Raw genomic sequence first — 23,844 nt, 5'->3', positions numbered from 1 at the left:
GAATTCTGCATAAGTTTTAATGTAATTTAATTCAAGTGATTTGAAATGTGATTGCAACGGTTTTATATATGTATTTTATATTTGTAAGCCGCCCTGAGTCCCCCTAATGGGTGAGAAGGGTGCGGTAGAAATGTTGTAGTAAATAAATAAATAATAGATGCTTAATTTGTTTCAGCAGCAATCGGAGCATAGTCCAGCCCTAACATATGTCCTCTTAAGGCATTGAACAAGTGCCATGTGTAAGTTGCCTTGAGTCCCCTCCGGGGTGGAGAAAGGTGGGGTACAAATAGGGTAAATAATAAATAATAATAAATAATTATTTGTTTAGAAGAGGCACATCAATATCATAATCAACTTCTCCTGAAACAAGTGCAGAGTAAGATTGCTTTGTTCTAATGGCCATAAAATTGCCTGTTCCAAACTGGAGGTTGGCTAGCTGGGTGGCGGGGGATTCCAGCAACTTCACTCCAAAAAAAAAAGTATGAAGGTCACCAAGCTGAGATCATTTATATTGTGGTCCACAGAGATTATCTCAGTCATTATTACAACAGCCTTGGAAGATAAGATGACATCTTTGTTAGCTTTTATATTACTGACAAGAACAGATTATTGGCTGTCTTATACTGGCCCAGATGGCCTATTTCAGATGAGATTGGAATGACAAGGCTAGTCTCCTCATACGCTGATTTAGAACAAAACTAAAATATAATCTGGACAAAACAAAATTATGGCTTTTCAATCTGCAGAATTCAAAAAAGATTATTTTCTTAACTATATTTGCCCACTCCTTGATATTACCTATGACAGTTAGGCACTCTCATGATTGGATAAGCTGAACTAAATGTTTTCACTCAGGTCCCATCTATACATACTGTAAAATCCAGAATGATGTGGATTCTAATTCTAAGGGGGGGGGCACTTGAAAATGTGCACTTCTAATGTATTCTGCAATGCTCATCCACATGGAAAACATATGTTTAAAAAAGTCAGGAAAAAGTCCAAAACTGGCAATAAAATGTGCTGCAGATGATCAGTGTATGGACACTGCAAAGCAGAAATGTGGAAGGAACGTGTGCAGAGCTCGTGTAAGCATCACTACTGCTGGAAAATTCACATGAAGCAATTGGATATGGCACTCTCAGGGAGACAAACAAATACCATGCCCCCCAGGAGGAAATCACTTTCTACTTTTTGTTTTTGAGTTGGAAGATGAGTTCCATTAATGATTCTCATCCGATGGATTGTTGCAGTTCAACACATTTCTCACAATGAGTTAAGAATAAAAAATGTCTTTCTATTGGATTGATTTGGCATGAGGGGACTCAGCTGGAACTTTTCACAGTTCCCAGGGTGCATGTGGAGACTCTCCGGAGTGGAACTGGGTATCTTTAATCCACATTCTGATTTGGATTATGTAGCTGTTCACAAGCAGCCTCTGTGAAATTCAATATTTTGCTTATATAAGGATATTTTTACTTGCAAGGATAATGTCTCTGAAACTGGGCAGATTTTTGAGATCTAATACTAGTAATAGTAGTAGTAGTAGTAATAGTAATAATAATAATAATAATAATAATAATAATAATAATAATAATAATAATAATAATAATTGTAGACCATCCAATCTCCCTGGAGGGACTCATGGTGCACATAGGCAGTTTTCAGTTCAGGCCCAAGAGTTCAGCTATTGTTTTCCACATATTGCTTTTATTAAATCTTAGCTCATTCTTGTTTATTTCTAGGTAAACTGTCTGTATTGGCTTACAGCAATATAAACTCCATTTCATATTTGTTTTTATGTCAGCTGATTGAAACCTATAAAGTCTGTCTTGGCTTCCTTGAGTATTTACACAACATTTTGAATGGTAGATGCCATGCACATGCCTTAATTACATGCAAAGGAAAAGTAAATGCAGTGGTCTGACTTTTGATTGTACACTTAATGAGTGTAGAGCAAAACTATTTTGAAGTATATGCTGCTTGCTAAGAATCACATTTCCTTAGAATTGTGAGAAAAGAGACTACATCAAACTAACCATTTGCTGTTTGGCTGTTATGAGTATGTTGTCTTCTCCATGTGCCGGACTTCTTTCTTTGTCTTCAGTTTATATCCTTCTCCCTGATTTAAAGAAAAGGTATATGTTTAGAAATCATAGGCTATTGTCAAAGTTATTCCTTTGAGGCCCATATAGCTGTAATAGAATAGGTACAAAGCTGTTAAATCAGAGCACATTATTTCAGTGGCACACAAACCACAGCTTTAGCCACTCTACCAAGTTGCAAAACACAAGCTTTCAAAATCACCTCTGGTATGGGAGAGACAGTCCTACAATGAACTTTGTGGTGAGCTGGGGTAATATCACATCAGTTGGTGGACTAATCACAGTCTAAATGTCTTTAAAATTACTTAGAATTGAATTATTTTTTCTCACCTTCCAAAATCATATTCAGATATTATTGTTGGGCACATGTCTATTGATCTACTCACATTTGCATGTTTTCGAATTGCTAGGTTGGCAGAAGCTGGGGCTAACAGCAGGAGTTCACCCCACTCCCCGGATTCGAATCGCTAACCTTTCAGTCAGCAAGTTCAGCAGCTCAATGGCTTAACCCGCTGCGCCACAAAGGGCTCCTTGCTTTGATCTGTGAAAAGTTTAATTTAAATATAGGCTTGATTTACAATTCTGATTGCTGAGAGACACATTTCCTGTTGTGGAATGAGCTAACCATACATTTTGAATTATCTGGATCTTTCCTTGCTCTCTTGTGAGGTGTCCCCAGTTCACTACTGTTAGTGTCTTGGCAGTATCAAGAGCAAGGAATGGTGTAATGTATGTGTGCGCATATGTGTACGCGAGTGCACACAAGCACAATCCCAGAATGCAGGAGGGGTGGGCGGATATGGATTCTTTGAAGATCCTGTTATTTTATCTAGAATATTATAGTACAGTAAGAAGTCCCTAGGAATGACACCATGAGTTACCGTACTGGGTGACACCAGCTCTAGTGACACCACTGCAAACAAACAAACAAAAATCTTGTCAGGAGACTGTAATGATCAGAATCTTAACTCTTTTTTTTGAGTTTTGATGCACATCTTGTCAAAAGCACAGGCATTTATGCTTTGCATGGCCCAATGTTAAGCTGCAAGCTACTAATCATTCAGCAGCGCTTAGGTTTTAGAAGGCCACCACACAATTTGATTACCATGTCATCATGTTTTTTCTCATGGGGGATAACAACACGCCTTAATACTTTCCGGGTAACCTGTGGGACGCAATATAGGAAATAAATAAATAATTTTTTATTTTCTGCCTGAATCTGAAAGGTCAAAGTTGAGGTCAAAAAAGAAATCAACAGAGAGAGAAAGCGACAAATGAAATGGGAAAGTAGGATTACTTTTCTAGTGACGACGTTGCCCTCTTCATCAGTAAACTGCTCTTCTGTAACAGATTCACCAGGAATGTTTTTTGCTTCCTCACCCTAAAGAACGTGTTAAAAGATTAGCCATGGTTACCCATGTTCACAGGCTCTGGAGGTTCAGCATCACACCAAGCAATCCATAATCATGCCAGGCTGGATGTTACTTGCTGCAAACAGTGACTTGGAATATTCTCCTCCAAATTGTTTCTACAATGTAGTGTCACATAAAGTTTTGTGGAAATATACAATCGCAAGTCTTCTATAAGAGGCTGCCACTAGAAGGAAAGGTTGGTCAATCCTTTTCACCCACTTATTTCCCATCTGTTAGGTTTGTTTGCTTGCATTTGTGTGCACACAAAGACATCTCTGGATTCCAGCCATACCAAAGAGTTAGCGTAGTTAGGGGACAGATAAATAAATATGACCTTGTCCATATGACCTTAGATCTTTTTCCTCCAAGAATGGATCTAACCATAAGGGTATAGTGATGCCACTTGTACTTATGGTACTGTGTGCAGGACATACATTTATACCTTCCCTTATTTATGTGACAACAATGGCTTAAAATTAGTACCTGAACTGAAAAATGATCTACTTTTGGTCCTCCAAAATCGTGTGCATTAAATCTATTCCTCAGAACATGCTCTGTTTAAATGCTAAGCTGCTACTTCACATTTATGTGTTTACTCATAATGAAGTCATGTGGTGTTTAATGTACCTTTTTCTCAGGAAAGTGTGCACAGAATGGCAGCCTCATTCTTCCATGAGACAAAGTTGTCTGAAATGGATATTCTTTGGAGATGGCTGCTTTAAAAAAGCCTTTACTGCAATTCTTGGTGGCAGAGAATAGACAGGATTCTGCTCACTCACAATTGCTGCACAACCTTTTAAAAACTTTTCATTTTGAAAATGACCTTCCTCATTCTGATTTGGAAGCTGTTGCATAAATGATGGTGTAATCCAGTGGTTCTCAACCTGTGGGCTCCCAGATGTTTTGGCCTTCAACTCCCAGAAATCCTAACAACTGGTAAACTGGCTGGGATTTCTGGGAGTTGTAGGCCGAAACACCTGGGGGACCCACAGGTTGAGACCACTGGTGTAAACTGTCACTCAAACAGGGGGTATATATATATCTACGCATATTTAAAAAGCCTGAACCTTACTCCAGTGCCAATGAATAGCTATGATGTTTTGGAGAGAAACTAGTTAGAAAGTTTTTTGAACCATGTGCTAACTTTCAACTTTCAGAGGAGGGGTTGTGCGTAATATAGGAGACCAAGCACATATATTTGAAAGCAAAAGAGTCACAAAAGGGCTGTGCCCATAGAGCTGCTCTTGGGGGTGGGCGGGTGAGGAAGCCATGTAATACATGTGAATCTTTCTGGCCGACTCTGTGTTGTATCAAAAACCCAACTTGTGTCTTACAGAGGTCCCATAAGCATTCACGGGAACCATCTTCTATCAGTTGCCTGGAAGTAAGAGACAAATAGTCTGTGCTGCTTGCTTTTGGGTGAATTATGAATGAACTGCATTAATAATTGGAGAAGAAAAAAGACTGATGAGCTCTCAGCACACTTGGTTTTATAGCTTGACTACTCAACATAGAACTTTGTACAGAAGCTCCAGTTGAAGCAACCATTTCTGAGATTTCAATGATTCTGAATAAAAGCAGCGCAGAAAAAACCTAATGCAAATGTATTAGATAAAATGTCACAGTGATAAGATGCAGCCTAATCTTCTACCTTCCTCTTGGTTCAATCCTTGAGACCTCTTATCTCCACATTCAGAGTCTCTAAGTCATGTCCTTTGCTGCAGGCACCAGCATCCCTCACCTTGCACCTGAAAGGCAAGTTAGTGCTGGCTTCCAGTTTACCCTTTTAATGCCACACCTCCCTCGCTTATTGGCATGGGAAGTATGTCCCAGTGTAGTCTATATGCAGAGAAAGTAGGGAGGAGAGCTAGAAATCGCAGACTTAAATTGTAACTCCACAAGTGTCTTCAAAGATGACTGAGAGGGAGACAACCTAACCACTGCTGACATTTGACTTATTTGCTGTGACCAAAAACCATTCTTGTTGCACTAGAGTGCACATATTGATTTGTGTATTAGGAAATGTAACAGTCATATCTCTGTCACTTGGAAAAGCTGTGTATCTCCATAAGATTAAAGAAAAGTAAAGCTACTAATAATAATCTGTCCCATCTATGAGCGTGATACGGAATGCCCTGTATCAGTAGGACCAATATACATGGTTTCACTTCTGGTGTGAGAGAATTGGCCATCTGCAAGGACATTGCCCAGGGGACGCCCGGATGTTTTTAATGTTTTTACATCCTTGTGGGAGGGGCTTCTTTCATATCCCCGCATGGAACTGGAGCTGACAGAGGGAGCACATCTGTGCTTTCCCCAGGTGGGATTCGAACCGCCGACATGTCCGTCAGCAGTCCTGCTGGCACAAGGCTTTAACCCATTGCGCCACGAGGCTCCTTTATCAATTTATCCCATTGAAAATTATAGTTTGCTATTATCCTTGGTTTGATGTATCCATGCTAAGTTCAGGAACACATCCCCTGTGGATATTGGAGAGAGGGATCATACTGTATTGAGATCAGTAGGTTAGCATGCCTCACAAATAATGTTTTGCTTCTGTTATTACTGTGTGCAGTTGTGATACCAAAATAACCATGTACCATTGACCTTTTACATTTGCAGATTTGAATATCACAAAATTTGATTAAAATGTTTTCCCTTGGAATCTTTAGGTTCTCCAGAGTAACTCTATGATCACATGCTAGAGGACCTAGAGCAGGGGTCCTCAAACTTTTAAAGCAGAGGGCCAGTCCACAATCCTTCAGAATGTTGAGGGGCCGAATTATCATTTGAAAAAAAAAATACAAATTCCTATGCATACTGCACATGTCTTATTTGTAGTGAAACAACAACAACAAAGAAATAACAATACAATATTTAAAAATGAAAACAATTTTAACCAACATAAACCTATCAGGATTTCAATGGAAAGTGTAGGTCTGCTTCTGGTCAATGAAATAGTCAAGTTAATTAGGATTGTTGTTGTTGTGTGACTTCAAGTCATTTCAGACCAAGCCTAAGTCTAAAATTAATTAATTATTTACTGCATTTATTTACTACATTTATATCCCACCCTTCTCACCCCGAAGGGGACTCAGAGCAGGTATATGTACATACAATATATTATATTATTAGCATAGCACAATATTAGCATTATATATTACTATAGTGAACTATACCACTATACTATTATATGTTATGTAACATATAACATATAATTAATATTATTATATGGTATTATTATTAGTATTATATTGTATAACATAATATTATTATCAATATTATATGTATATACAATATATTATATTATTAAAACTAATACAAAAATATTATATTATAAAACTGAGGGTGGGGGCCAGGTAAATGACCTTGGAGGGCCGCATCCGGCCCCCGGGCCTTAGTTTGGGGACCCCTGACCTAGAGATTCTAGTAAGGTATTCTCTTGGGTAAACACATTTCCATACATCTTCATGTTAATGGAAATTGTGGATTTTTTTTATTCAGGCATCACACACTGCTCCCTTGGCCCCTTCTATGGCATATTCCTACCACCAGCAGTTACAAGTTGCCTATCCCACTGGGACAGGCAGCTAAAAAAAGAAATCAAAATACAATATTTTGAGTGTTGTTCCTAGCCATGAATCTTTCATTGCCCTTAATCCAGTTTAATTTTCTTATATCCAGCAACATTTGTCCATATCTATATATACCTATGAAAGAAGAAACCATGCAGTACACAGTGGGATTATGAAAGACAATCCATCATGCAGTTTGGTGGTTTCTCACCACAAAATCTCATTTTTAACTTGCCAGTTATGGAATAAATATCAAACCACACAGGGGAGTTTAATTGTGAACAGCACTATATTAGCATCACAGTCCAGGACCTAGGCCATGCCAATGGACTCTTAACATATGATACCTTCAGAATCAAACGCCGGCGATACACTCTCGTGGTGATTCTCTGTTCTTCATCTGAGCTTGAATCACTCCCAATCACAATGTCACTGTCACTGTCACTGTCACTAAACTCCTGATAAATGCAGTTTTTAGTACATTTTACCAGCTCATTTAAAAGACAAACATGAATCTAAGCAGGAACAGAGGGGAGGAGGAAAAGGTTATTCCCAACATTAGTTCATCCCCTATAACAACACAATAGGAATGTGTGTAAATCTGCTCTCGGGGTTGGCTAGTGTTTGAATTTGGGGACACTCTGCTACGGTCATGGCAACATTGACCTCTAGAGGTTTTCAGACCCAACATGGGTTTGTACAGGTACAGCCATTATGCTGTTTCCTTACAAGACACTGTTTACTCACAGAGATGAACCCTTGGGAACCTGCCCAACTCCATTACAAAACTCTCCGTTTCTTCTGTTGGTAATCTACTGTTTGCAGGTCAGGTTCATCCTCAAGATTTCCTTCTCCCATTCTTTGCTCTCGTTCCAGTGGTACTAAACATGTTTCTCAGAACTATATTTTCTGTGAAGCTAAGTGGGCAACAGGATCCTTATGAGGACTTAGCTAGCACTATCTCCATTGGGCTCTCCACATGTGACATAAGGCCTCTGTGGCCTTTTGTATAGGCTGCAAAATGGCTTTGGGTTTAAAGATGAATTTCAAATCCACCGAGCTCTTTCCTTCACTTATACAACTTTCATCTCTAGCTAACCAATGATTGCACCTTCATGTGGCTCTCGACTGGCAACAGATGGCAGTAAACACACACCTAACACTTTGGCCAAACATGTTTGTTTTTTTTAGTGTGGAGGGTTTAGTGCCCTATCCATCCAATTTGGAGGCAAGGTTTCCAATAGAAATCCTTTCCAATCCTCTATGACCTCTCTTTCCAGCCCTCTGAATCTACAGTCTCTCTTGTCATGGCTGAAGAAAGATACATAGACCATCTTTGTTTATCTGATTATAATAAGACATTTTTATCTTTTAGGACATGGGAAATGTTTGAAAAGCTGTACTAAATAATTACCAAACCATGTCCACAATCACTAATATAGTTTAATTTTTTATTTATTTTAAAACAGTGCAATACATTTGCTATAAAGCAGGCATGTAATACACAATACAATATACAATACCCCTCATAAATCTTTTTATATCCACTGTTGCTTTCACGCTTATATATTTCTATCCCTCACTAGCGTGCTTCCCTCCCCCTGAGCCACTTCTTTTAAATATTATCTGTCCAATATTTCATTTCCTAATATAATCACTAATATAATGACACAACCAGTTTTGAATGATGGTTGTGGTTCTTATTGCTAGAGAACCATGGTGGATTTGAGATCTTTTTAAAAATCAGATTTGTGAGGAGATGGCATGATGTATGAAAATTAACACACTCCCCAATCCCTGCTCCCCTATATTAACTGTAGATCTGATGTGGCTGTGCCATTTCTTCCATCCTTTTCCTAAACTTAAATCTTGGCAAGCTGGGCCCTAGCAATGCAATTCTCTGGATGTTGGCCCTTGGAGATATAAAAAAGGGTGCAATAGGATGTAGCCACAGAATAATTGCCATTCTGTATGAACAAAAACAGCTGGGATTTATACCTTTGGTTCGGAGGCTGTTGCTCCCGCCTCTTCCTCAGCTTTTAGTCTCATTTTGCTGTCGTTGGAAGTATTCCCGCTTGTCTTTTTCATGCTGACAGGCACAGAGGTTTTAGGCGCATCAACTGCTGGCTTGCTAGATTCTTGTAAAGATTTCTGATGCGAGATCATGTGCTGCTCAGTTCGGAGAGCACTTTGCATTTTTGGTTTCACAGTTTCCTTCTCGCTTTGCTTTCTTAGACCGTTCGCAGACTCCTGAGCAAAAGACTTTGTCTTTACTGCTGTTGCAGATTCTGAGTAACTTCCATTGGTTTCCAGTTTTCCTGCTTCTCCTTTCAGGTATGAGGTAATAGAATCTCTACATTGGGCAGGGCTACAAAAGGAAGCAGGGACAGATAGACAAACAATTAAATAATGACACCAGGATATAGGGATGGCTTAACAGCTGGGAATTGTAACTAAATCCCACGGCTCTTAAAATGCTACAAACTCACTGCAATTCTGCAGTGTGGATATATACCGCAAGGGTTAGGAATGAGTTGTGGTCACATTTTCTGGTGGCATTAAATTGTCAAGTGAGAACAAAAAAAGATGAGTTCCAAAAGGTTCTTCTCAAATTGAGAGAATAGACTGTAAAATGACAATTGTGGTTCAAATTAAGTCAAGTGGGAAACAATGCATAATGGGGTTTGGGGGTAGAATCCCACTTCTCACATTTGTGGTGGGGAGCAAGTAAGGGGAGACATGACAGTTAGATATAAAATAATGCATGGTGCAGAGGAAGTATATAGGACAGTCTGTCATAAAACAAAAACATGGCATTATTTATTAAAGTTGAAAGTGAAGGAAATTCAGGACAGATAGAATGAAATTCGTTTTCACACAGCACACAATTAAAACTGTAGAATTAATGCCACCAAATGCCTCTAACTTGGATGGTTTTCAGGTGGGACTGCATAAATTAAAGGGAATATGCCATCAATAATAATTAGTCAGGATGCCTTATCTATCACAAGAAATATCAGACACAGAATGCTTCTGTATATAGGTTTCTGGGATTCACAAGATTCAGGATGCAATCACATGCTGTAGGGCAGTGGTTCTCAACCTGTGGGTCCCCAGATGTTTTGGCCTTCAACTCCCAGAAATCCTAACAGCTGGTAAACTGGCTGGGATTTCTGGGAGTTGTAAGCCAAAACACCTGGGGACCCACAGGTTGAGAACCCCTGCTGTAGAGGGTCTTCCTACTGGTAATGTGACTAGAATATTGTACTACATAGGCTGTGGTCTGAATCATCATGACTTTTATATTCATATCGACAAGATGAAGGCACAGATGTTGCCATCAAAATATAAACCTCTTGGTCATCTCTATCTTGAGGTCAGGACTAGAAGAATTGCAAGGGAGTCATGAGAGCATTGCAATGTGAAAGCCTGCTGCCCGTATAGCTTGTGTATCAACTGTAAGGTGTTGTTGTGAAGGCAACAGCACCTAACTTCCACTAAAATTTCTCATCCTGTCCCTTTGCTTCAAAGGTAAGCCAGGTACAAAGGAAAAGAGCAGAATGATCTATGTAGATGATTGACAGACCCCAAAGAAAACAAAAAGGTGTGATGCACTTTGGTTGTAGCTAATATGGCAGGCAACATCTTCCAGTCCATTGCTCATTATTCTGGTTCCTTCGTGTGGCATAGTCCTTCAGGAGAATAGTCCCTCAGAAATGAAAACTAACAAGATTAAGGGGAATAACCCATGGAGAAAAAGCAATTGGTTGATTATTTATTTATTTAATATTTATGTCTTTTGTATCCTGCCTTTCTCACCTGACAGGACTCGAGATGATAAAAGTTGTTACCCTGTCTCACCTCTAGAGACTCACCATTACACCACAAGCTAGGTGAATCAGAATTTGGGAAAGTTATACTTTTAAGACTACACTTCTGAGAATTCTTGGATTATTATATAAGCGTCGCAAGGCTTGGTAGTCTTCCTGCAAGCCTCATAAGACTTGCAGAAGGTCTACAATAGGCTATTAAAAATGCTCATCATCACGCTGTACCATCTCAAGTGCCCAAAATGGTACAGAACTTATTAATCCCTATTAAAAATGGCCACCACAGCTCCCCTCCACCCCATGTGTACAAAATGTTGTCTGTGATGTATTCTTTGGGCTCCTCTGCATTACTACTGAAAAAAGAAGCCCAAAGTTGTACAAGAAAGAAGGAGGGATGGCTACCTTTCTTTCCCTGATTTGGGAAAGGGAGAGGTAATGGGATGGGAACACCGCTTCTTTGTACTGTCCTGCCCTCTGGTGTTTGCATTGGACCAACAAAAGAGGTAGGTGGATTTCCTTGCTCTTTTGCCTTCCTTTTTCAGACTACTTTCTTATTCTTTTTCCTCATTTATATTTGTACTGATGCAAACATTTTAAGATTAACAATACAATTTTCACACACTTCCTCAATTGTAATCATTCAAATAAACAGATCCCCTCCCTCTCTTTAACTCCTAAACATATTCCTTCTATGCATTTTTAAAATAAGAGGGAAATATTTGTTTGTTACATGCCCCTAAGTTTTACCCTTATAAACGAATGAAACAATCCATAATTTTGGCCCCCAAACCTGCCATCAATTTATACATGAGGTTAACTTATATACGTGTGTAATGGAGTTTCACCTTTTGATACTAGTTGCATTTTCCAATGTTCTGGAAAAGTGATTAATAAAATACCATTGATAGAGAAATATTACTGTGACTGTTGTTTATTTATATAAACAACGTTTAGAAACCTTAAGCGGCAGTTGGAGGGGTGGTGGAGACTATATACGAACTGAAGAACATTGCAATTATTTTGAGATTTGAGATTTTGAGATGTGGTTATTTTGAAACTGAAACAGACTTGCTTAACCGCTTCCATACCTTTCATCTAGCTGATCCAGCAAATCCCCACTTTTTCTGCGTCCTGGTGTCGGCGGTTCCACGTTGACACTGGAGGCTTCACTCTGCCAACCTGTAATTGAAGATAGTTCCTGTTCTGCCTGCTTCACATACTTAAGAATAGACAAGATCTTTTCTTCCGTCATCTCCTCAGACTCAACTATTTCATCAAGGTGAATATCTTCAAACAGAGATTTAAGTTTTTCTTCCGTCATCTCCTCATCAGTACCAGACTTTTCTCTCTCATGCTGTTCAGTTCTCACTAGGGTCGGACTAGTTTCTTCGCACTGCATTTGTTTTGGAATCCCAGCATAGCTGCCGAGATATTGAGGGTAATCAGTCAGGTCCATTTCCTCCACTTGGATCTGGCCTGGATCTTTAGATATTCTTTTTCTAGGCACTGAGAATTGCTGTTTGCCGTCTTCCAGTGAAGTGTCTTCTTCAATCACCACTGGAGGTCCTTTTGCTGTATCATCTACGTAGCCCTGTGAAGTTACTAACACGTCACTCAGTCTACTGGGAGTTCTAAGGGGTGACTCTATACTAGAGAAATCACTACAGAAATCATCTTGATGGGAATGAGTGGGTGGCACGTAGCGCAACCCAGTGGGAGTTTCCAGTTCCATTTGAATCATGGGATAACCTAGGGAAGACAGGTACATTGGACTGATTGTAATGAAGCATGGAGCGATACATATAAGGAAGCATGCAGAATGGCTCATTAATAATATAATATATGGCAAATACATGAGATGACAACAGTAATTGATTTAGAAATGTATCAATGAGTGCAATCTCCTTAGAGGAAACAACAAATCTGTAGTTGAAAAATCCCCACTAGAATAGCAGGTCTATTGCTTATTACTATTTTAAATGAATAGTCCTGCTATACACATTGTTGAAAGTTTTAAAATGACTGGATTTCCAATCACTTTAATGATTTGTTTTGTAACTAGAGAAATTTTGATAATACCAAATGGCAGAATCTGGTATAGATTGTTGCTGAATAGATTGGTTCTATCTGGTTGGATGTCAATATTAGAATTTTGTTTTAAAAAATCATCTCTGTTCATTTTAAAGTCATTCACCATGTATAAATAGTAAAGAATAAGATTATACTGGACAGGCAAGTTTTCCAATAAACCTCTTCCACAAAAAATGGGCTTGATTATTTTGATAGTCGCTTTCACAATATATGCTTTCCCCAAGATATACCAACTTGCCTTGTATCATTAGGCATGAGATGTATAATCCTAGGTACTTCAATTTAGTCACTGCACTCTGAGAATGCAGTTATTTTAAAAATGGAAATGAATCTCAATGACGACATCAAGGTGTAGCACACTCTTAAACACAGCAGAAGCAAAATCTAACAATAGGAGGATGTACACCAGAAGCTACAGAGTGGGGAGGATCTAGATATAAATTTCGGGAACAGCAAAACTATAAAGATGAGAGGACTCAGGTGAGTAAGGAGATCTTGGAGATCTTGGAGACTGAGGCGATCTTGGTGACATGGGTACAATCAGAAACACTGATCAAATAAAAAGAGAAAAGAAAAGATAGGCAATGAACATGAGAGCACAAAAATCTTCTAGGACAGGGATGGTCAACTGGAAACCTTTGTGCCACAACCAGCCTTAAAGCAATTGAATATGGTATACCAAATGTTAACCAAATATTTCTCCACAGAAAATTTCAAGGGCATACTGGAAAGGCAGAAAAGAGCTGCTGGTTAGCTTCTTAAGACATGTTTCCAGAAATTTTCCTTTGCCCAGCAGTCCATGAACTTACATTGTCTAAATGTTTGATTGCCATGAAACTATTTCTTCAATGTAATGCCAACTTTGTTATAAAAGCTGGGCATCCGTGTTAGTTTAGATTGTGTGAAAAGCATTTAAAATGCCAATAATACTGGCTGGATAGATAGAGTGGCTACAAGGAATACACAGTTTGTCCATCTCTGCACTAGTGGTTAGACTGAACACACAAACACATGAAATGACATGTTAATTATATTCCCACATGTAAAAATTAATCTGGACAGCTTGAGAAAGCGAAGGAAAAAAAGAGCTTGTTAAGTTGTGCCATCTAGAGAGTAATGTACACTAATGAGTTCTTTCTGAATCAACTGAGAGAAAGGTAAATGTAGTCTGGTCTTGTTGAGGACAAGAAGCTTGAGGAAAGTTCAGAGGAGAGGAAGGACAGAAAGCAACAAAAGAGAAGCACATTCTCTTTGTAGGAAAGACACTTTGTCTTATGATCAAACCGCACAAGCAACATTTCAAGAGGAATTTCTTAAAATGTTCACAGAACTTATTTCTGTAGCGTGGTGATATTACTGCTGAGGGATGAATAAGCTCATATGCTCTGCACACAGCCAGAAAATCCTTGCAGAAGGCAGCAAAAGGGATATGTATTTAAACAAATAAGCATAAGAAAACATTCACAAGAACATAGGATTATAATTATCTAGAAAAGCACATCTTATAAAAAGACGCCTGAAATATTTGGAAAGCAATCTATCAACAGAGCTTAAAAGTGAAAAATAATTTTATAACAATTACTAGCTGTGCCCGGCCACGCGTTGCTGTGGCTTAAGTGGAATAGCAGTGAATAGCCTTGCAGCCTCAAAGCCTGGCCGTTTTCTTCCTAAGGGAATCCTAGTTTGGTGAGCTGGAATACAATGAATACTCTCGGTGCAGCAGGTATGCATGCTGTTATTAGTCACCTTGATTAGCATGTAATGGCCTTGCAGCTTCAAAGCCTGGCTGCTTCCTCCCTGGGGGAATGCTTTGTATGGAGGTTTTAGCTGGCCCTGATTGTTGTATTTGTGGAATTCCCTTTGCTTTCAGTTGGTTCCCCTTTATTTGTCCTGATGTTATACATGATATTGTTTTGTATTATTTTTCCAGAGTAAGTAAGACTGTTGTAATAGTGGAAGCGAGGATTCTTCCGGCTTGGGAGAATCCTTTGTTGGGAAGTGTTAGCTGGCCCTGATTGTTTCCTTTCTGGAATTCCCACTTTCCTTGCTTTCCAAATGTTGCTTTTTATTTACTGTCCTGGTTTAGACTTGTCCTTAATCCCTTCTTAAGGTAAAGGTAAAGCTTTCCCCTGACGTTAAGTCCAATCATGTCTGACTCTGGGGGTTGGTGCTCATCTCCATTTCTAAGCCAAAGAGCCGGCGTTGTCCGTAGACACCTCCAAGGTCATGTGGCTGGCATGACTGCATGGAGCGCCGTTACCTTCCCGCTGGAGCGGTACCTATTGATCTACTCACATTGGCATGTTTTCGGACTGCTAGGTTGGCAGGAGCTGGAGCTAACAGCGGCTGCTCCCGGGGTTTGAACCTGGGACCTTTCGGTCTCCAGCTCAGTGCTTTAACGCACTTCGCCACCGGGGCTCCAATCCCTTCTTATTATCCAACATATTCGCTGATCCAACATTCTGCCGGGGTGTTTATGTTGGATAAGTGAGACTCTACTGTATATTTATAATCTCATATTATCTTGTTAGAACTGGATTATATGAGGCTCCTTATACACAGCTGTATAAAATGCACACTGGAGTGGATTATATGGCAGTGTGGACTCAAGATAATCCAGTTGAAAGCAGATAATATAAGATTATAAATGGGTAATATAGCCGTGTGGAAGGGCCTTGAGTCCCCACTGCTATATAATCCAGTTCAAAGGCACATTAAGGGCCCTTCCACACAGCCATACAGCCCTGAATATCAAGGGTCATAGTCCGCAATATTTGAGCTGGGTTGTCTTGGTACACACTGCCCTATAACCCTGTTTAATGGCACATTAAGTGTCCTTCCACATAGCCATACTACCCTGAATATAAGGCTGATAGTCCACAATATCTGAGCTGGGTTGTCTTGAGTCCACACTGCCATATTACCCAGTTCAAAAGCACAATAAGAGCCCTTCCACATAGCCATTCAACCCAGAATATCAAGGCTGATAGGCCACAATGTCCAAGCTGGGTTGTCTGAGTCCACACTGGCATATAACCCAGTTTAATGCAGATTATATACGGATCTGTGGGAAGGGCCTATGATTACAACTCCCCTCCAGCATGTAGGGCGACTTAGGGGGCGCCCTATGTGCCCCAAAACAGAGAGAAGGGTGACATAAACACAATCCTTGGCACTACTCGAGGGCTGGTTCGGACCCATGTGCTAACGGGACGCCCAGGAAGCCGCCCCCCAGTACAATGGCAGCCACTCCCTCCTCGTTTTCCTCACCCAAAGCGACCCACAGCCATTCCAAAACACCCATGTCCGGATCCCTGTTTACCTATTTGAGTTGGGGGAGGCAGTGCTCCATTTTCCTGACCGTTTGGCCGGGGGGGGGGGGGAGAAGGCTGCAGCGCCTTCCTTCCTGCCTCTCCTTTCATCTCTTTCTGAGGGAAAGAAGAAGGCTCGCTTGACATTTTCTCCTGATTTGGTGCCCTCTTTGTGCCTTCCTGGGAAAGGGTGACTAAACTTCGGTTTGGCCTCACGCGCAGCTGTCTCAGCCTCCGGTTTTTTTTAGTTGGGCGGGGGCGGCTCCTCCGCGCATGCGCACAGTGTAGTATTCGTTTTTGAGGGTTTTTTGAGTGACTTCCAGTCTGAATTTTGTTTTTGATGTCTAAACACAGCGGGAATGACCATTTTTTTTGTGGCCATGTTTCGTGGGTTTTGGGTGTTTACTTTAAGGCAGAAATGGTCAGAACATTTTTATATATATAGAAGATAAACATAGCTTTATTTATAGGTCATTTCAAGAGTAACTAGCTTTACCACTGAAAAGCAAAAATACATTTTTATTTTATTTTATACTATGTTTTAACATAAAAAAGATCTCCTCCAGTCACTCACTTGGAAGAAACAAATAATCAAAATGAAACAAGTTCGGTTTACCATCAACAGGATCATGGAAAACATTATTTTCGTCCGCAAAGCTCCTGGTGCCTGTAATGTTTCCATAATCAAATATTGGTCCTTCCAACAAGGTGACAATGTCGATCCGATTGATTTTTGTCAATACAGAAGTTAAGGCATCAGCTGTGGAGAACAATATATATTAAAAATAGGTCCTCAGCGAACATCGTATTTATTTTATCAGTAGTGTAGCATATTTTGTCAAAACTCTCAATGTGTTTCAGAGTGTAAAAGTGTTTCAGGGTATAAAAGATTTCAGTGAACAGTGAATAATGATTGAACTTTAATAAATCCTGAGCATTCCAGGAATGAATTCTCAGCAGTTGCCCTACATCTATGGGACAACTCTGTGGAAGACTGGGGTTCAGAAGCAAAACCCATGCAGAAAAATCCACATTCAACCCCCAGCATCTCCACAGAAAAAGAAATGGTAAAAGACTCTATTTCAAAGAGACAGCTGATGATGGTCAATGTCAACAATCCTACCCTAGTTGGATCAATGTTCTGATATAGTTCAAGGCAGACTCCTACATTCATACTGTCTTAATATAAATCCACCAAAGCAAAGCCCAGAAGGACAGTTCTTCTTTTTTGAAACAGGCTCCATGTATCCGGTTTTTCCACAGGCAGAGAAGGCTAAAGACTTTGTATTTATTATTGTTGTTGTTTACTTTATTTATATCCCGCCTTTCTCCCCAAGGAGACTCAAGACAGCTACCAGTCACACACTTTGATCAGTTTAAAACAAAGCTAATACAACAACAACAACAACAGCAACAACAAGAAATTATACAATATTGTGCATGTTGTGTTTAAAATACAGTTAAAATACAATAAATACAATTAAAATGCAAACACCTAATCCCACGCAAAACGTGTCCCTACAACTGCCATGATTCCACAGCACTGAGCTACTACACTCTTTCTATTGTGCAATTGCATTGTTTGAATCCAAGGTTCTTATATTAACAGTGACAATACATTGCAAGTTTGCAATCTTGAAATATTAAATCATGAGAGGAGCTTAAAAAACAAAGGCAGGGACTTGACTAGATTAGAAGATTACATGGGCATGATAAAGTTTTTTTCTGCATTAAAATGAACTGTATAGCTACTACCTCAGCTTTATCATTAAAAAAACAAACACAACAATTTGCCATCCTATGGCTCCAATATTTTTTTTTCATAAGCAGTAAAATGTAGGTATATGTGCACACACAAAGGGTTCATAAACACGCATGGAGCTCCAACATTCAAAATTATGTAAAATTGGCAAAACGAGTACCACATTGCGGGGTGGAAGTAATAAGATCCTATATCCTATAGTCAAATATAATCTGATCACTTATTCCTTAATGACAACACTATGTAACACAATTTTTCTTCCTGGGTTATAAATGTCATTTCCTAATTGGTTCTATCATAAAAGCAAGGAAAAAGTTTATTAAACTACAAAAAACCAAACAGAAATTTAAGAAATAAGGAGAAAATTGTGGAAGTAACTACACTCCCAAATGTTAAGGAACAGAAGAAAATCATAAGTGCACAAGTTCTGCCAAAATCGCAGATGGAAGTTTCAAGAGGTCTGAAGTCTGTGCTGATTTTATGGAAGTTCAATACAAAAATCTTAATAATATGGAGCCCCCGGTGGCATAGTGGATTGAAGCCTTGTGACTTGTAGGTTGGGTTGCTGATCTGAAAGCTGCCAGGTTTGAATCCCACCCGGGGAGAACACGGATGAGCTCCCTCTATCAGCTCCAGCTCCATGCGGGGACATGAGAGAAGCCTCCCACAAGGATGATAAAAACATCAGAACATCCAGGCATCCCCTGACGCAGACGGCCAATTCTCCCACACCAGAAGCGACTTGCAGTTTCTCAAGTCGCTTCTGACATGATAATAATAATCATGATAATAATAATAATAATAATGGAAACAAGACTAATCAATTGGATTTTCTTGGGGTTAGTCAGAGAAAACTTAGTTTATAAACATGTGGAGTTGAATTCTGTAAGATGGGAAATTAGTGATTTGATTGAGGAAGAAATTTGAGAGCAAGATTGGCATACAGAAGGAAAGAGAAAACCAAGATGGTATACATGACAAGACAATGACAACTGATGAAGATCTGTGAATCTGTTGAGATGGACAAATCAACTAGGCTGACGAAGGAGAAATATCTGTCCAACTACAAGTAAGATTGGGACTTTCTAACTCACTACTTATGATAATGAAGGTGGGAGGCATTTGTTTATTGTAGGATTTAGGAATTAGTAGAATACTATTAAAAGTAGAAAGGTGTTTATATAATGGTATCTAGAGGAAATAGATTAAAGAGAGAGAAAAATCAGCATACAGTGAATGAGATGTCATAGACTAGTTTTTGTTTGTTTATTAATACCGTGTTCCCTCACTTATTGCTGGGGTTATGTTCCAGGACCACCCGCAATAAGTGAAAATCCGCGAAGTAGGGGCACTATATTTATTTTAATATTCATACATTATTTTAGTAGTTATACACTATTTTAAGTCTTTATCAACCAATCATGTGTTGATAAATCACCTCCTCCTCCTGCTACCACTTGGGCTCCTTTTCTCTCCCTTCGGCTTCTCCTTCCTCCCTTCTTTAGGCTGTAAATTGTAATTTTTTATTATTTATAATAGTCTTTTAGAGTATATTGAAAAACCGCAAAACAGCAAATCCGCGAAAAGTGAACCGCGAAGTAGGGAGGGAACACTGTATTGATCTTTCTGTGTAGGTGTCTGTCCTTGTTTGTTTCATGTGTGAATTTACATTTTGTTACCTGCAGTGGGCTTTTAGAAGTAGGGTAGTATTAGTAGTTCTTTTTTAAAAATATCAAAACTTGGAATCTGTGCAAACATTCTTTTTTTGGTGCTTTTTTGACTTCAAATAAAATTATTTACAAGATTATTTGTGCTTGAGGTTACAACACGGCCTATGTGATTTCAATCTATAGTCCCTATTCTATGATAGTTTCATTCACACCAATAAATTATCACTTGAGGCTGCAGATTATTTAGATTGAGCTGTGCCATACAAGAACTTCACGAAGTATAGACATATGCTGTTGTTGCTGTGTCCTTCAACTTGTTTCTGACCTATGGTGACCCTAAGGCAAATCTATCAAAGGGTTTTCTTGGCAAGATTTGTTCTGAAGGTGGTCATTATCTTCCTCTGAAGCTGAGAAGGTATGATTTGCTCAATCTTCCCCTATGGTTCTTATGGCCAAGTGGATATTTGACCCCTGGTCTCTCAATTTGAAGTCCAGTGCACAAACTACTACACCATGCTGCCTGCTATAGACATACATATCTAATCTAATCTATATTCTAAATCCATAATAAAAGCGAAAACCTGTATGTGTGTATGTGGCACGGATGCCTGCTCACACAGACAGCCTCTGGCCTCCACAAACAGGCTATAGCTCCCAGCGTTAAAAATCTAGCAAGTCACTCTTTTCCACTGACATTGCGGTTACAGCAAGCGCCATGAACATGCAGCCCAGCCCCTGACAATGTCCTTCCCAAACACTACAGCCCACCACTCAAGGAATGCTTTCGTTGGGGGCCCATTTCACCCTAGATTTTGCTTTTTCTTCTACCACAGGCAGGCATCCCAGGGTTCTCCATTGCTGTGGAATTTGCATGGCCCCGCCCACTGCTCTTCCCTTTCCAATCTCTCTGCATAACAAACAGAGCAGAACTGAGCGACTACTAAACTTACTGGAGAACTTTACAGATTAACTCCACATGGTGGAAGTTGTAGTTCACCCTGCATCAAGTCAGAGCACTGTCACTCCTACTGGGGAATATAGAGGACTTGTAGTTCACCTACACACAGAATGCTATTAACCCAAACAATGATGGCTCTTGGCCAAACTTGCCATGCAGACCCGATATGCCCACATTTGACTACTGGTGGGTTTGGGGGGGAACTGGACTGGAAGTTGAGGAGTAGTAGGTACTGGGATTTTCACCTGCAATGAATGAGCATCACACTTGGCACACAGAGTCCCCATAACCAATACAACATATTGGACAAATTTAGGAAAAGGGAGTTATAGTTCACCTGCAGTCAGATAAACACTGACCCCCACCAACAATGCACAAGGACCACACTACACACAGAGAAGCCTCATGACCTACTGAACACACTGCAGGTATTTCTGGGAAGGGGCCTTGATTTTGAGAGTTGTAGTTCACCTCCATCCAAAGACCACTGAACCCAGCCAATGACAAATCTAGACCAAACTTGGCACACAAACTGAATATTGCCTGCTGTGGATACTGATAGATATTTCGGGGCAATTGCCCTGGGAATCTGGAAATTGCAGTAGTTCACCCCCATCCACAGAGTACTGTACAACACCTGGTACACACCCCCAAAATGACCAACTTATAATACTGGCAGGGTTTCAGGAGGATTCAGCCACGATTCTGGGAATTGTAGTTCACCCAATCCAAACAGAATACATAACATTAAAAGACAAATAATACCATTCTCAAATGAGCCAGGCATCGCCGGGTCCCCAAACTTGTTTCTAAATAATCCTTAATGCTAAACTTACTTGTAGCATTTTTCCCATCTCTGATAACCCATTTCTTTAATAACATGAAGCTCTGAGCAATCAAAGAGTTTGGGTTCTCCACTCTGATTTGATTAATTTCATCAACAGAGAAATTCAGCTCTCTTGCAAGTTCTGCGATGTGGAAAAAAATGGGGAGGGAGAGAGAAACAAAAGTCTTATTTTGAATAATTAGTAGCTTTCATATATAAGCACATAAAACTTATACAGAAGAGATGTTTGGATAAGAAAGTTATCTAACCCGCTTCAGTCTAATATTCTGTACACAGCCCTCGTGACAGAATGCTTTGAGAAAGAGCAGAAGTTGCTCTATTTTGACATTTAAGAGTTTAGCACCCCAATTTGCAGACCTTTGGGGTGTACCTTTCCTTGGTCAATATTACACATTGGTGTTCTTCTGTGTCTTCAAGTAAACTTAGAATAATAGAATCATAGAGTTGGAAGAGACCACATGGGCCATTCAGTCCAACCCCCTGCCATGCAGGAAAAGCAACATCAAATTACCCCCATGAGATGGCCATCCAGCATCTGTTTAAAAGTCTCCAAGGAAGGAGCTTCTACCATACCATTTCAAAGTATGGTGGCTTCATCTTAGGGGTTTATTGGAAAGGGTTATTAAGAGGTTTGCCATTGCCTTCCTCAAAGTCTGGGAGAATATAACTTGCTGAAGGTCACCCAATGGGTATCTGTATCAGAACACAGATCTGAATCCTAGTGACCTTGAATCTAGTCCAACACTCAAATAACTACACCACAATGGATCCCAATATATTTCTCCATAGAATTCACTTATCTACTGTTTAGCACCAGTAGCCAGTTACTGATGACCTCACAGTTACTGATGACCTCACAGTAGCCAGTTACTGATGACTATCTGATATAGAAACTCATTAGCTTCATTTCAAACTTTTATAGTGAATGTTTCATGAATGAATCATGCACTGTCTGTAAATTTTCCTTCTCTGTCCCTTTTCCACTTACTCCAAAGGATGAAGACAGACTATGGAGGAGTCTAAGGTTTGTGGTAGGCAATTCCAGCTGATGGGTAAAAATTAAAACCCCTCCCATGTGTTAACAGACCAGTTTTCTGCTCACATTTAGTCCAGTCTTCACCCAAACTAGAGAACTTTGTCTCCAAATCATTATACTGTATTGTTAGAAAAGCAGTTGCCATATGAAAGATGGTAAACTTTACCCATATACATGCAGTGACCTAAAGTTCAAAGGTTTCTATGTTGACATAGCTGTGGCGCAGCTGGCTAGTAACCAGCTGCAATAAATCACTACTGACTGAGAGGTCATGAGTTTGAAGCCCGGGTTGGGTTAAGCCCCCGACCATAAAATAGCCTGGCTTGCTGTTGACCTATGCAGCCCTGAAAGACAGTTGCATCTGTCAAGTAGGGAAATTTAGGTACGCTTTATGCGGGAGGCTAATTTAACTAATTTACAACATCATAAAAACTGCCAGCAAAACACGAGGAAAGGAATGAGGAAGTACAGCCACTAGTGCACAGTGAAGCAACAGCTCCTCCTGTGGCCGGAATCGTGAAGCTGGGAAAAAAAATGTTAAATGCCTCTGTGTCTGTCTATATATGTTGTTTGTCTGTTGGCATTGAATGTTTGCCATATATGTGTTCATTGTAATCCGCTCTGAGTCCCCTTCGGGGTGAGAAGGGCGGAATATAAATACTGTAAATAAATAAATAAAATAAATTGACATCACATCATAAAATCATACCTGTCCAGCTAAGTCCCAGGTGATCAGCCACTATTGCCATCCTTATATCTGTCCGCTCACATGGACTCTGTGGACCTGTGGTTTATAATTTCTTAATTAAAAGGAGGTTGTGAAAGAATTTACATCACTGACTAACAGTATTTTAATACACTGTGGTATGTTAGCTAGTGCTCCGATCAATTACCAAAAATGACTGAGTGCCCTCAAAATCCTACAAAATATCTATATTTAAATATTTATAGATATATATTTTGATAGATATATTCTGATAGCTATATTATCAAAAATTTGAAAATTTTCACTTTTGTAAGGCCACGTGTCAAACTACATGATGTTGTGTAAATGAAACCAAACATGCTGACAATCAATGTACTAAATTTCTCAACAGTGGTTTAACTACTGATGGATAGAAGATGTAAAAGAATCCGTCAGTATTTAAAAGAAAAAAAAGTTTGTTTATTTTGACAACATGAAATTTTTGCTTGTCAAAGTAAAATCTCCTAACACCAAATTACTACATGAATGTCTTTGGCATGCTGTG

General features: G+C 39.5%; 1 protein-coding gene and 1 long non-coding RNA gene across 47 annotated transcripts in view; one reads left to right on the top strand and one right to left on the bottom strand.

Moving 5' to 3' along the window:
- The window catches only part of LOC134298020 (uncharacterized), a 40,924-nt gene extending 29,341 nt beyond the window's left edge, over window positions 1-11,583 (top strand). Inside the window, exon 3 of the long non-coding RNA XR_010004992.1 lies at window positions 4,851-11,583. This is a non-coding gene — a long non-coding RNA (uncharacterized LOC134298020). The remainder of the gene's footprint in view (window positions 1-4,850) is intronic.
- Window positions 1-23,844, bottom strand: part of ank3 (ankyrin 3) — a 586,147-nt gene that overhangs the window by 1,943 nt on the left and 560,360 nt on the right. For 33 of the 46 annotated variants that reach the window (XM_062977313.1, XM_062977317.1, XM_062977314.1 and 30 more), the window contains 9 exons: window positions 23,304-23,378; window positions 21,548-21,679; window positions 16,938-17,081; window positions 12,008-12,668; window positions 9,088-9,457; window positions 7,437-7,604; window positions 3,400-3,483; window positions 3,208-3,267; window positions 2,037-2,119 (listed from right to left, as the gene is read on the bottom strand). In XM_062977313.1, the coding sequence (XP_062833383.1) occupies window positions 2,054-2,119; window positions 3,208-3,267; window positions 3,400-3,483; window positions 7,437-7,604; window positions 9,088-9,457; window positions 12,008-12,668; window positions 16,938-17,081; window positions 21,548-21,679; window positions 23,304-23,378 (1,760 nt within the window). In that variant the 3' untranslated portion in view covers window positions 2,037-2,053. The remainder of the gene's footprint in view (window positions 1-2,036; window positions 2,120-3,207; window positions 3,268-3,399; window positions 3,484-7,436; window positions 7,605-9,087; window positions 9,458-12,007; window positions 12,669-16,937; window positions 17,082-21,547; window positions 21,680-23,303; window positions 23,379-23,844) is intronic. The other 13 variants (XM_062977304.1, XM_062977338.1, XM_062977347.1 and 10 more) reach the window with 7 other exon arrangements.

Source organism: Anolis carolinensis, chromosome 3, assembly GCF_035594765.1.
Source record: "Anolis carolinensis isolate JA03-04 chromosome 3, rAnoCar3.1.pri, whole genome shotgun sequence".
Taxonomy (NCBI): domain Eukaryota; kingdom Metazoa; phylum Chordata; class Lepidosauria; order Squamata; family Dactyloidae; genus Anolis; species Anolis carolinensis.
This window is presented reverse-complemented; position numbering and strand designations above follow the sequence as displayed.